The sequence below is a fragment of the Balaenoptera borealis genome (assembly GCF_965194805.1).
Source record: "Balaenoptera borealis genome assembly, chromosome: 14".
In the NCBI taxonomy this organism is placed as follows: Eukaryota; Metazoa; Chordata; class Mammalia; order Artiodactyla; family Balaenopteridae; genus Balaenoptera; species Balaenoptera borealis.
In genome coordinates, this window is record NC_138875.1 from 24486811 (window position 1) to 24501403 (window position 14593).

At 38.9% G+C, this 14593-nt stretch overlaps 1 protein-coding gene across 4 annotated transcripts in view; it reads left to right on the forward strand.

Annotated features, from left to right (window-relative positions):
* Positions 1 to 14593, forward strand: part of DYM (dymeclin) — a 386034-nt gene that overhangs the window by 252054 nt on the left and 119387 nt on the right. For all 4 annotated transcript variants that reach the window (XM_082355416.1, XM_082355413.1, XM_082355415.1 and 1 more), the window contains exon 14: positions 9477 to 9579. In XM_082355416.1, the coding sequence (XP_082211542.1) occupies positions 9477 to 9579 (103 nt within the window). The remainder of the gene's footprint in view (positions 1 to 9476; positions 9580 to 14593) is intronic.

Sequence of the window (14593 nt, forward strand, 5' to 3'; positions counted from 1 at the left end):
CACTTCCCACCGCCCCCCCCCCAAGTATGGGAGAAGTTGTTTACAAAAATAAATAATACCTGATAATGAGATACAAAGTAAGGAAATGTAAGTCCTTTTCTCAGGGTAGTTAAGATCATTGTTTAATCTTCATCAATATGTTAAAATCTTCCTTTAGTTTTATAACCCACCCTACTCTGTGTTGTACTTAGGGTATATTTTCATACTTATAATTCATAGGTCATAAGAGACAGCTGCCTCTGAGTAGACTGTAATTTTATCTCAATGACAGTACCCAGATGTTTAAAAAATGATACTACAACCAATTTGATGTTTAGCTGATAACAAGGTCAGAGAGTACACACTTCCAGTTTTATGATAAATAAGTTCTGGAGATCTAATGTACAGCATGGTGATTATAGTTAATAGTACTCTAGCATATCCTTGAAAGTAGTTCAGAAAGTAGGTCTTAAATGTTCTAACCACAAGAAAGAAATAGTAGTTATGGGATGGGATGGAGGTGTGAGCTAAAGCTGTGGTGGTCATCATTTTGCAATATGTATGTATCAAATCAACATGCTGCACACCTTAAACGTTCACAGTGTCATATATCAATTACATCTCAATAAAGCTGGGAGAAAATATTTTAAAGCTGACCAAAAAAAAATACCTGATAAAGGACTTGTGTCTAGAATATATAAAGAACTCTCACAACTCACGAAGAACAAAAAGAACCCATTTTTTTAATAAATGGGCAAAAGATTTGAATAGACACTTCAACAAAGAAAACATGAGCACAGGGAAATTCATTAGGGGAATGCAAATTGAAACCACAGTGAGATCCACTTCACACCCACTAAAATGGCTAAACTTAAAGACTGAAATATCAAGTGCTAGCCAGAATGTAGAACAGACAGTTTGGCAGTTTCTTATAGAGTTAAAACAAAGAGCATACAACACAGCAATCCCACTTCTAGGTATTTATTCAAGAGAAATGAAAACATATGTTCACATAAAAACTTGTACGAGAGTGTTTATAGCCTCTTTATTCATAATGGCTCAAAACTGGAAGCAACCCAAATGTCCACCAACTGATAAATAAACAAATTGAGGTTCATTCATACAATAGAAAACTACTCAGCAATAAAAAGGAATGAATTACTGACACACAAAACAATGTGGATGAATTTGAAAAACATTATGCTGAGTGATAGAAGCCAGACACAAAAGAGTACATATGGTATGATTCTATTTACATGAAAGCTAGAAAAGGCAGAACCATAGTGATGGAAAACAGACCAGTGGTTACCTGGAGTGAGGTCTGGGGGTGGGCATATTGGAGGAGGGACTTGACTTCAGAGGGGCACAGGGGAACTTCTTGGGGTAATGGGAATAGTCTCTATCATGATTATGGTGATGAGTCACATGAATGTTTGTATTTTTCAAAACTCATTGAATTGTCTACTTAAAATTGGCCAATTTTATAATATGGAGCTCATTCCTCAATAAAGCTGATTAAAAATAAAGTAACCAGCAGTGTAAGACTGTATTTAAATATCAACCGAGGGGTAGAGAAGCTAGTATGGTTCAGAGGCAGGTTAGAGAAACCTTTCACAGAGCGTAGGGAGTTGTGCCTTGAAAGAGAGGCAGCACTTAGATGGGTGGAGGGGGCAAGAAGGGCTTCCTGCATGTAGAAAGAGTCTGTGTCTGCAGGGGAGTGAGCCCAAAGCTTGGCGGAAGGAGATTTGGTGTCTAGCTGGAGCTCTGCCTTTAATAACCTTAATAATATTTTGTGTTTCTCTGCATTTAAATAGCTCTTTAGGGTTTGTAAAGAACTTTTGTATTCACTACACTATGGAACTTTGACCTTGGATGAACTACCAGCTCTGTAGCTAAGTTTCTTCATCTGCTCCCATTGTAATGTGGAGTTGAGGTGCTCCTTATTTCTCTGGTGACTACTGTTTGAGTGTGTCAGAGGGAGGGACCGGGGCATGGAGAGGAAGTGATTACAAGTTGTGAGGAATGTCTGCAGTTTTCAAGGAGGGAACCCCATGCCACCTCGCAGTAACTGACCTCTGTCTGCGTTGCCTTCCCCGTCGGGCTGTTACTCTTAAGTCTCCTCGCCCCAGCGCTGCCTGTTTCCCCACATCCTGCTTGTCTCTCAACCACCAAGGGCCAGCTTCTGCCTCCTCCTCCCCACTGAAAACAGTTTTGGGTACAGTAACCGTTGATTTCTTTCCTTGTGTCAAATCCAGTGACTTTGTTTCTTTTTCTCAATCCTTCTTTACCTTTTAACAGTGGTGAGTGCTCCCTCCTTACGATTATTCTCCTGACTTCGAGAAGAATGTCTTTCTCTTCTTGTTCTTCTACTGCTAGCTCTTTGAGTACCCTTTACTGTGTTTACCCTTTTAGTCTTGGTGTTTCCCAGATTTCTGTCCTTATCTCTCTTGTTTTATATTACATGTTTTCCTTGGGTGATCACCTGTACTTTTATGATTTCGACTGATGCTAATAGCCCTTAAATTTCTTACCTCTCTCCTGAGCACCAGATTAGTATTTCCTGAATCTGGATATTTCTTTTTTTTTTTTTTTAAGAAATCTCTTCCAAATGAAACTTTTTAAAAATTAATTAATTAATTTGGTTGTGCTGAGTCTTAGTTGCGGCTAGCAGGCTCCTCAGTTGCGGCACATGGGATCCTTAGTTGCGGCACGCAGGCTCCTTAGTTTTGGCATGTGAACTCTTAGTTGCAGCCTGCAGGATCTAGTTCCCTGACCAGGGATCGAACCCGGGCCCCCTGTGTTGGGAGCATGGAGGCTTACCCACTGCACCACCAGGAAGTCCCTGAATCTGGATATTTCTAACCACCTCCATCTGGATATTGCCGAGCACCTCTGCGTTTTGTGGCAGAATGGTTAAGAGCACAGCTCTTGGAGCCAGTCTGCCTGAATTTGTTTCCTGACTCCACCACTTAGTAGCTATGAGCCTTAACCATACTTTGCCTCAATTTTCATCATCCCTTCAAAATAAAAAAAGCGTGGAGAATAATAGCACATCTGTCAGGTGATGACCTGGTGAACAGTGTCTGATGCTCAGGAAGCACCCTGCCACTGAGCTGCTGCCACTCTTGTTCTCTTTGAGGCGCAGCCCTTTGTCTTCCTGGGTCTTCTCCCTACTCTTTGGCTCTTCTTCTTTGAATCCCTGGCATGTTCAGTCACATTCTCAGCCAGCCACTAAGTTTCCCAAGCTTCCCAAACCTGAGAGTCATCCATGACTCCCTTTTTTCACTCTGTGTTGTCTCCTTTGCCTTCCAAATAGCTCCTTTTTGCTTCAGTTCAAGCCCTCCTCACCTCTCACTTGTAGCGGCGTAAAAGTTACCCAAAGTATCCTTCTGTTTCCACTCCCGTTCCCTTGCCCACCCCTGTCCATCCTTCCCGTCCTCTTTAGGAGCCAAGGAATCTTTCTGAAACAAACATAATTGTTATGTACTTATACCTCTCTGCACAGGTATGTGGTTTTCAGGTTCTGTGACAGGGCATCTGCGGCCACCACGAGATGAGAGCGCATCGGGGAGAGATGGAGGACAGAGATGAGTAAGGTTGCTCCATCACCCCTCCTGCCCATCCCTGCCCCCCACCTCCCACCTGGACCCTGAACATAGCAGCTTTGCTTCTGTCTCTCTTGCTTATCATTATAGTCCTGCTGTCAGAAAACACCTCTGGCTTTCAGGATGAAGTCCAGGGTCTAAGTAAGACACAGGAGGCACTTTATGAACTATTCCCGCTACTGCCCTGACCATATCGTGGTGCTCCAGATACTTAACACTTTATGAGTGTGCGTGCTGTGATGTTTGCTACACCCACAGTGCTCAGATTTCTCTGCCTACCCTCGTGCTCTTTTCTCTGCCCACCCTCGTGCTCTTTTCTCTGCCCACATTACCTTTACCGTTGCCTGATTTGCTTGGCTAACTCCGGATTGTTCCTTAAGATTCAGCTCAGGCATCACCTCCGGAAATGATTTCCTGTCCTTACTTCAGGTGCAGTCAGGCAGCCCTCATCTTTGTCCCCAGTGCAACATGCTTCTCTCCATCACCACAGTGACTTCTGTGTAGGCATAGCCTCCTTGACCTGACTGCGCCCTCCAGGAGCACAGAACAAAGATCGTGTGGCTTTTGCTTGTTGCTGTATCCCAGGCAGACAACGCTCTCATTCCCTGGCATGTAGTAGGTTCTTGGTAAATGTTGGAGTTACTGTCTGTCTCAGTGACTTAGTGCAGACCTCTTAGCATGGTCTTTTTTAACAGGCCCATGCTGATCTTGCTAGCTTCATCTCTCGCCATCTCGAACCCTCCGCCCCGGTGGACTTGCACTTTTCTGGCCTTATAAGCTATTGGTACTTCCCTGAAGTCTCTCTGTGCCTTTCTATACACTTTCCCCCTTTCAGAATGGCTATCCCTCCCCCTTTACTTTTCCCAACAAGCAAACCCCCTAACCTTCAAGGCCACCATCAAGGTAGATTTCCTCTGTGAAACGTACCTAACCTTCAGCTGTACTCCCATGGCACTCTCTTCAGACCCATGGAGTTCTCTGATTTCAGTATTGTAGACATTTTTTTCCTCTTATTCCATTAGACTTGATTTCCTTGGGGGCAAGGAATCATGTCTCTTTAACTCATTTTGTAAGACTGTAACATTAGCTTCTTACTGCATACAGAGAGGTCCAGGACTTTTGATGTGCCACAAGCGGCCCTTCACAGTCTGTCCTTAAACTGTCCTCATCTCCTGCCACCAGCTGGGCGCCCTAAACGACAGCCCTTTGCAGCAGCCAGTGGTTTTCTGAGCACATTCCAGGTTGAACTCATCATGCATATTTATATGCTTCTTTCTTTTGTGAAATGCTGGCTTTTGGCAGGGGCTCTGTTTTCTTCAGGATAGTGTGTTCTTTTTATTCCAGTTTTTAAAATGTATAATATTTCAGGCATACACCAAAAAAAAACAGTAATATAGCAGTCACCTATGTATATATCCAGTATTACTGAAAGAACATTTGAGAGCGAGAGAGAGCTGAGCCTCTTATTTCTTCCTCCCTGATCCTATTTCCTTCTCTTCTTTCTCAGAGAATAATGACTATCCTAAATGTAGAGTTTATCATTTCCATATATGTTTTAGTACTTCAAATGTTTTATCTGTAGAAGATATGTAATGTTTTGCATGTTAAAAACACTATATAAATAATACCTCATTCACATTCTCTACCAGGGTCCTTGCTTGTAGAACAACATTGTTTTTGAGGATTATCCCTATTGTTACACGTAGGTTTAGATAACCTTAAATTGCTACATAGTATGCCATTGTATGACTCTTCCACAGTTTGTTTACCCATTCCATTCCTGAGAGTTTTTGTTGTTTTTAATTTTTCACTGTTAAACCAATTTACAATGAACATTCTTGTACAAAAAGGAAAATCTAGTCTTTTTCTAATTTAAATAAAAAAGTATTCTGGCAGCTATATCCTGAATGAAGATCAGTACACTTGGAATCAGTTTCACTTATTTCCAGAATCGGAATTACCCCTTCCATACAAACATCATGTGTGTCACTCACTCTAGCATTTAGCTGGGGCTGGTACTTTGAATGCAAAAGCTTTAAGCAAAAGTTACTTTTCTCAGCAATTTGCAAGTCATGTCTCATATAAATTTAGGTCATTTTGCCCTACAAATGCTAAACAGAAGACAAAATTGAATGTTTTTTAAAAATTAAAAAAAAAAAAACTTTGAGAGCTCAGGCTAGCAGACCTGAGGAATAAAGCATATTAGATTGTAGAAGAATAACAGCCTGAGTAAGTGTGAATTCTGTTTTTAATTCGTGATAGAAAACTGGGAGTGACCTCAAATCATCTGTTCTTACACCAGCTTTCTTAAAAACAGCTGGGAACAGTAGCCACAGCTTCTTGAGGTGGACCATGTCAACATTGTATGCCCATAACAGTCAAATTTTCTGTTATGTCCAACTGAAAGAGCTTATGTTTGAATTGCAGCTCCCTTCCTTGTTTTGTCTTCTACCAACAATGAAAAAGTATTGTTAGTATTCTCTTTTAAAATAAACAAACTAGCCTTTCTTCTCCAAAGGAAACAATATCAAGTCCTTTTTGCTTTGATTCCTAGGACTTGTTTCATAAATTTCTGAAAGTGATGATAAAAGTTACCATAGATTACCTCTGTTGTCCTTCTCTGAAGGGTACACTCTTAGAACACTGACAGAGAAAATCCCAGGTTTATTGAACCCATAAAACAGCTCCTGAGTTCTGGTATTTTGTAAACTTGAAGTGCACTGCTGTACTTCACTTGCCCCCTTTCCTCTTACTAACACCAAAAAGCTAACTTCTTCTAGGTATATTTATTGTTTTTGCTTTTTGTTTGGGCATCCAATTGATGCCTCTGAGTCTTGCCATGCCCTATGCTAAAATCAACCACCAAAGTCCATTCAGTCTCAAAAAACTTCTGAAACTCCATTTATTCCAGAAAATATACTACAACCAATTAAAAGAATCTTACTAATTGCCCTCTTGTATGCATTTCCATGTGAATATGCTTTATGCACTATCCCAACATATTTTTATCTTTTAATTTTCATTGCCTGCAAAATAATTTGTATATTTAAGAATATATACCCCCATTGCAGTTTAGTACTATGTTCAGTTATTCTTTTACTCAGCAGTTTTACTTTATCTATAGTCAGTCTCGCCTCAGGTATACTAAAGATTATGTACAAGGGTGTTCATTGCAGTGCTATTTATAATACAAAAAACTGGAAACATTACAATGATTCATTTCTAATGGACTAGTTAAATTAAGGTATATCCATATGCTTGGATATCAGTTAACTGGCACTCAATATATGTTTATTGAACGAATCAAGGATTATATTGTTAAGTGGAAAAAGTGCAAGGTACAGAGCAGTACCTATTTTGTGGGAAAAAAACATGGATGTATATGCACAGTATTCATTCATATACATGCCTTGATGCATATAATATTGTTGGAATCATAGACAATAAACCGCTAACATTTGTTACCAGTGGGTCATGGGTATGGATGTGAGGAAAAAGTGTGATGTTTACTTTTAACCTTAAAAAAGCAAAACTAAACCTCAAATAGAGAAGACCCAGAAAAGTAAAATGATTGAAAAGAATGTACATACCCTTACAGATTGAGTCTTTTTTCCTACTTCTTTACATAGCACTTCCACTTCACTCTTCTCACTGTCCCCTGTTTTGCCTCTGTGCTTTGCCTTCTGTTTGGAAATACCTTCTCTCTTCTCTTGCACAAATCTTTTTCCTTCATCATAAAGTCTAACCCCTTCATGAAACTTTGCTGAACTATTCCATTTCAAAGAAGTCTCTCTTATCAACATATGCTTGATCAGTATCATATGATTTCACACTTACTCACTTAGTAATTATTTCACTTATTTTCCTGCTGTATTTGAGTATAGATTTAGAGAATATTCTTGGCTTTGTTACATTTGCTTTGTACACATCCAGCATTACCAATAAGTGTTAAGGAATTTTTTTCATTCATTTTTTAACATTTTAATGTTAAAACTTAATCTAGAAAGAATACTTAGTAGTCTTGTTTTCCGTAATTATCCCATTTAAACCATTTGAAATTAGAGATTTTCATAAATTGATATTCAAATCAATATTCTGTTTAGAAAGGTACCACTAAGAAATACTAGAGTAATGTTTTGGGCATTAAAGAAGATACTACAGGTCATACTTATATGGAAAAGTACATGGAATCAGAATTGTCTTGATTTTTAACTTGTCATCTAGCCCAAGGAAGAATACTTTATTCACTAGATATAGTAGATTTAACATTAGGATCATATAATTATGTGTATTTGAAGCTCTATTATTAGGTACATACACATTTAGGATTGTTATAGCTTCTTGATAAATTTGCCATTTCATCACTATAAAATTTCTCTCTTTATCTCGGGTAATAATATTCTTTTCCTTAAGCCTACTTTGTCTAATATTAATATAGCCGCTCCAGCTTTCTTATGATTAGTGTTTATACAATATCTCTTTTGTATCATTTTACTGTTCACTTATCTGTATCTTTAAATTTACAAGTGTGGCTCTTATACATAGCATGTTATTGGATTTTGCTTTTTTATCCAGTCTGACAATCTCTGTCATTTAACGAAAGTGTTTAATCCATTTACATTTAATGTAAATTTGTTTTATACTTTGAAAATTGCTCATTTAGGTCTGTTGGGATGCATCTTAGAATCATCTTTACTCTGGGCTAGAATAGCCCTACTCCTAAAGCATGGCCTTTCTGAGAATTCAACTGAGTGTTCATGTTCAATGAGTTTTATCCACTCTGGCTGGTTGGAACTTCATCCCTCCACCCTTTTGTGATCTCCAAAATCTCTGTTCAGTTTGTGGCTCCTGGATGGTGGTTTACTGCCACACCTTTCAAGAAGACACTGGAGCAGGTTTTGAACATTTCAGATGTTCAACATCTGAAAACAGTTATTTTATATATTTTGTTCAGTTTTTTTAGTTGTTTACACAGGGGAGTTATTCAGTACCAGTTAATCCATCCTGGCCAGAAGTAAAAATCTTGTAATACATATGTTTAAAGCCATTCTTTTTTTTTTTTAATTAATTTATTTATTTTTGGCTGTGTTGGGTCTTTGTTTCTGTGCGAGGGCTTTCTCTAGTTGTGGCGAGCGGGGGCCACTCTTCATCGCGGTGCGCAAGCCTCTCACTGTTGCGGCCTCTCTTGTTGCGGAGCACAAGCTCCAGACGCGCAGGCTCAGTAGTTGTGGCTCACAGGCCTAGTTGCTCCGCGGCATGTGGGATATTCCCAGACCAGGGCATGAACCCATGTCTGCTGCACTGGCAGGCAGATTCTCAACCACTGCGCCACCAGGGAAGCCCATAAAGCCATTCTTTTTGAGAATAAGAATATAAAGCTATAATATAGAATCATAGATTCTGTATTATGCTAGAGAAATAATCCAATGCACTTATTTGAAAGATGAGATACTCCAATAAAGATGTTAAAAAAAATAAAATAAATAAACCCATGCAGTAAGATACAAAAAAAAGATGAGAAAATTGGGATACAGCAAGCTCAAGTAACTTGTAACAGATTGCACTATGAGTTACTCAAAAAGTCAGTCCATATCTCAGGTTTTCTTAATATCTGTCCACTGTCCTGTCCATGATAGTAATCTTCTGAAAATTTCTCCTCTGTTTGAAATATAATTTGAAACTGGCAAATTTTATTTTAGAACCCTTATAATTTAAACATTCTTTTCACTTTATTATTTGTTATATCAATAGTATTGTTAATCCTGCTGTTAACACAGGCACGAAAAAAGAATCTTTTAGAATAATCGACATTCTGTGCAATGTCAATATAAAACCTAGAAAAGGAGACACTTAGTTCTTTTAATATAATTGGGGTTTTGTTTGTTTTTTCAGCTTGTTTTCCTTGCTGTCTAAAAAACACAACAAAGTTCTGGAACAAGCCACACAGTCCTTGAGAGGTTCGCTGAGTTCCAGTGATGTTCCTCTACCAGATTATGTAAGTAGTTACCTTACTTTGTCAATAAAAAAATTTTCCTTTCATTGCTAAATTTAAAAATAACAATAACCCCTCTCTTCCCAAGATCTGGCTGTGATCTTGTTCCCTGAGAAACCTATGGTAGGTAAATAAAGGATTGACATCTCTAATCAAGGGAAAAAATTTTTGATGATTATTAACAAGTAGTTGAAGAAAGTCAACCCTAAATCAATGATTGTTAATAATTAGAAATCTTATTAGTCAAGAAAACCACTCAAACTAATTACAGAGAAACAAAAGGAGGGATTTTATAAGAAGTGTGCAAAGGTTTCTCACGGAACTCAAGGGGAAGATGTACACCTGGATTTCAGAGAATGAGAACCTGAAATGGAAAAGCCATTGGATTCATTCAAAATAGCCTATCTTGGAACTTCCCTGGTAGTCCAGTGGTTAAGAATCCGCCTGCCAATGCAGGGGACACGGGTTCAAGCCCTGGTCCGGGAAGATCCCACATGCCGTGGAACAACTAAGCCCACGCGCTACAACTACTGAGCCCGTGCTCCTAGAGCCTGTGCTCTGTAACAAGAGAAGCCACCGCAGTGAGAAGCCCGCGCCCCACAAGGAACAGTAACCCCCGCTCGCTGCAACTAGAGAAAGCCCATGCATAGCAAGGAAGACCCAGCACAGCCATACATACATACATACATACGTAAATAAGGAATGATAATTCTTAAAATTAGAAGGAAAAAAAAAAGCCAGTCTTTCTGGGGCATTTAGTTTCAGTTATCTGCTTCTTTTTGCTTCAGTTTTATTCTGCCGCTGCTTTCCGTAGGCCCGTTTTCCCTATTTGCTGACTGAAATAGCAACCCCGACCCCTCCCCCACCCCCTTTCCCTCCCAGCGCTTAACATGTCCTTGGGAGTGTCATGCCTTTTGCTGACTGATCAGAGTCCTAATTCTCAGATCCTGGGAGAGAGAATCTAATTGTCTCTGCTTGGGTCAGTATGCTCCTCCGATCTCGTCAGTCATGGTCAGCAGACAACAGCAGTAACATGTTGCATTTGTTCCCTCCTCTTTAAAGATGAAGAGCTTATTACCACCTGACCTCGGGGGATGATGATGGAATAGAACCCAGCACAGGGATGAGCATTATATAATAGGAGGGGGAACTCGTTATGAGTTCCTTTAGGGCTGTGCCACTGTCTGTGACACCTCTTGTGTTTTGGAACATACCTTAGATGAGGATGCTAAAAACTTTCATGTCACGGACCACAGAGGTAGTTCATCCAGTTCTAATAAGGACCTCCCTGTTTGTTTGTCTGGGGACAACTTAATGAGTTGATATTTAGAAACTTTAGGAGAGAATTTTTATATTCTAAGTTTGAGGTGGTGATGTGTACCAGACAGCCGGAGAGTTGTTTTGCTTGCTTCCTGCTGTCGTTTGTTTCATTTCTAAATGGTTGTGCTGATATGAGACTGTGGGAACAGCACCCAGTCCAGATATCAGACGCTGATAAACAGAGATAGCTGTGTGCAGCCACAACCTGACTGGTGCTATTTTTCATCTCTTTTATTTATTTATTTAGTGTGTGTGCGAGAGAGATGTTATGATCTGTCTTCCCATTATGAGATTTAAAATTCCAAAGTACTTCTCTCCTACCAAAACAGTTAGTATCTTTTAAGATTTTCCTGCTAGTTGAATAGTCTCAATTTCTTGAAAAAATGAGTGTTATAGTTGACTTAATTCTATCCTTGTCATGACTTGTTCTAAGAAAAATAATTCTTTCTAATTGCTCCTTGGAAACCTCAGTTGGGGCCAGAGTGGCAGTAGGGATTATATTTATTAAGAACTTGAATTTTGTTCATCTGTAAGTGTTTTGTAATTTTTATACACATATTATTTGATTTATATAGTATTCCTGTTAATTCTACAAAAATGTGTTGAATGTATGTAGTACTGAGGTTGCCCTAGCGGTGTTCTCCTTTAATCAGAGGCCAGAAAATTGATATTTCTTTGAGAAAAGAGGTCATATTTAACAGTATTTGCCAATCATGGAGATGATTATGCAGTGAAAGGACAAGTTGAACTCGTAATGGACATATGAATTCTGTTGAACTTTACAGGTCATTGACTGTTTTCCTCTTGCATGAAGTTTTCACTGAGTAAAACTGAATTTCTTGAGGCATCCACTTCCTAGAAATACAAGGAAAATTCCATTTGGAATCTGCCATTGACAGTCCTTATTATAACATTTGTGGGTATGAGACTTTGCAAATCACAGCATTTTCCAAATGGGTTTATGAACTTGAATTTTGCTGCCTTTCCTCGGAGCTAAGTGCAGAGGGTGGGTAACACTGATTCAGTAGTAGTGTTGATAACTGTGAATCACTCCTCCTGCCACTGAGCTGAAAGGTGATTAAAGAAAACAGTAGCAACCTTAAAAGTAAGTACTACACTATGTTCTTCTTTGGTGATAACTCATGTTTTATTGGTCATTCCCATTGCTCAAAATACTACGTATAAGTGAGTGAACATTTGAAACCATATTCTCATTATCATTCTCTTTTAATTTGGTCATTAACTGGGCAAATACAGTATGTTCCCTTTTTCTTCCCCAGAAATTTTACTTGTTAAGTGTCTCTGCCAACAACCACATAAAATTCTGTGTCCTTGACTAATGCTTTAGAAAACTTGTTTGTAAAAGATGCAACAGGAAAACGAAAGGGTCTTAATGCAGCAGTGGATTCCTGGATGTATACTTTCTACAGCAGGATTGAGAGAACTATAGTAGCAGAGTTTGAATAACTGTGTAAAAATAAGAATATGTTTTTCTTCTCACTGTAGTACATAGAGTACTTTCAGTCTACCTAGAGATTTCTGAGTTTATTAAGAAAATGTTGATTCTCATTATACTGTATAGTTCACCAGTCAATTGAGTAACAACATAGAAAGCAAATAGCGAGTTACAAAAACATTAGTATTAGTACTTTAGTACAGCCATACTTGTCTGAACATCTCAGGGGAAACCTGAAGCCTTCAACCAGCTTCTAGAGAATGAGGAAATTCCCTGACTGCTTAAGGGAAAATAAAACAAAAAATTATACTCAAGTTCTCCATGGGGAGAGAGAATGCTCACTACAGAGAGTGATAGCTGGTCAGAGAGTGATAAAGGTGTCTAGGAAAGCTAGTGAAGTTCAGTTGAGTTGGCTGAGTTTTGGTGTCTTTATACCAGGGTTTCATAAAGTTTAATTCAGTGACTAAAGAGACATGAGAGAATTGTTAAAGAAGAATCTTTCAACACTTTTTTTTTTAATAGATTTATTTATTTTTATTTATCTTTGGCTGCGTTGGGTCTTCGTTGCTGCTTGCGGGCTTTCTTTAGTTGCGGTGAGCGGGGGCTGCTCTTCGTTGTGGTGTGTGCACTTCTCATTGCGGTGGCTTCTCTTGTTGTGGAGCACGGGCTCTAGGCACGCGGGCTCAGTAGCTGCGGCGCACAGGCTTAGTTGCTCCGCAGCATGTGAGATCTTCCCGGACCAGGGCTTGAATCCGTGTCCCCTGCATTGGCAGCCAGATTCTTAACCACTGCGCCACCAGGGAAGTCCCAACACTTTTTTTTTAATAAGAATAAACCTCTTAAACAACTTTGGTCATATAAAACAGAAGCTGAATATAGACAATGAAGCAAAAATAATAAGTGAGTTATAGTTGCTTTTTAAATATAACCGTGGCTTTTAATTATGACTGTTGTCACATGTCATGTAAGCATTGTTTCCCTAATTTCTAACAATTATCTTAGCAACTAGTTGAGATGAGAGGAATCTAACTTTTATTCTAGGTGGAATCATAAGGAACCAAAATTTATTGCCCCATGATCATCAAAGAATTTTTGAACCTTTTCATAGGACCAACTTTCTCGTCTCATTCCAAACGTAAATGCAAAGGCACAAGCCAGAAAGACCCTGGCCAAAGAGTAAGGAGCCAGATCAGAAAAATCAGGAGAAGTATAAACAGTAACTAAGAGTTTATCATCAACTTGCTAAAAGCAAGTACAGTCGACTCCCCCCTTAGCCACGATTTTGCTTTCTGAGATTTCATTTACCTACGGTCAACAGTGGTCCAAAAATATTAAATGGAGAATTCCAGAAATAAACAATTCATAGTTTGAAATTTCACACCATTCTAAGTAGTGTGATGAAATCTCTCGACATCCAGTTCTGTCCTGCCTGGGACATGAATCATTCCTTTGTCCAGCATATCCCGACCATTAGTCACATAGTAGCCATCTGGGTTATCAGATGACTGTTGCAGTATTGCAGTGCTTGTGTTCAAGTAACCCTTATTTTACTTAATGACCCCAAAGCATAAGAGTAGTGGTGCTAGCAATTTGGATATTCTCTTACTGTACATAATTCATGAATTAAACTTTATCATAAGTATGCCTGTATAGGAAAAAACGTAGTATACAGTTGTCCCTCGGTATCTGAGGGGGATTGATTCTAGGAGCCCCCGCATATACCAAAATCCAAGGATGCTCATGTCCCTTATATAAAGTGGTATAGTACAATTGGCCCTCCATATCTTCAGATTCTGAATCTGAGGATTCACCCAACCACAGATAGAAATTTCCATCCAAGGTTGGTTAAATCCACAGAAGTAAAACCTGACAATATGGAGGTCCAACTGTATATTTATTGGAGAAAATCCACGATGTGATGTAGGATGGTGAGTGATTGCTGATGGTACATGGTCTCTTTCGGGGATGATAAAAGTGTTTGAAAATTAGATTGTGGTGATGGTTGCACAATTCTGAATGTACAGAAAACCATTGAATTGTACATTTTAAATTGACAAAGTACGTGTGGTGTGTGAATGTTATCTCAGTGAAGCCATTAAAAAAAAAAGTAGTACTTGGAGCACTAGGAAAAAGAAAAAAAGAACTATTTGTTGAACGTAATAGCATATAGATACCAACTTGGCTGGCATTATGGCATGAGGGTGAATGTTAGAAAAATAAATTTTATACTTCGGGGAAGTT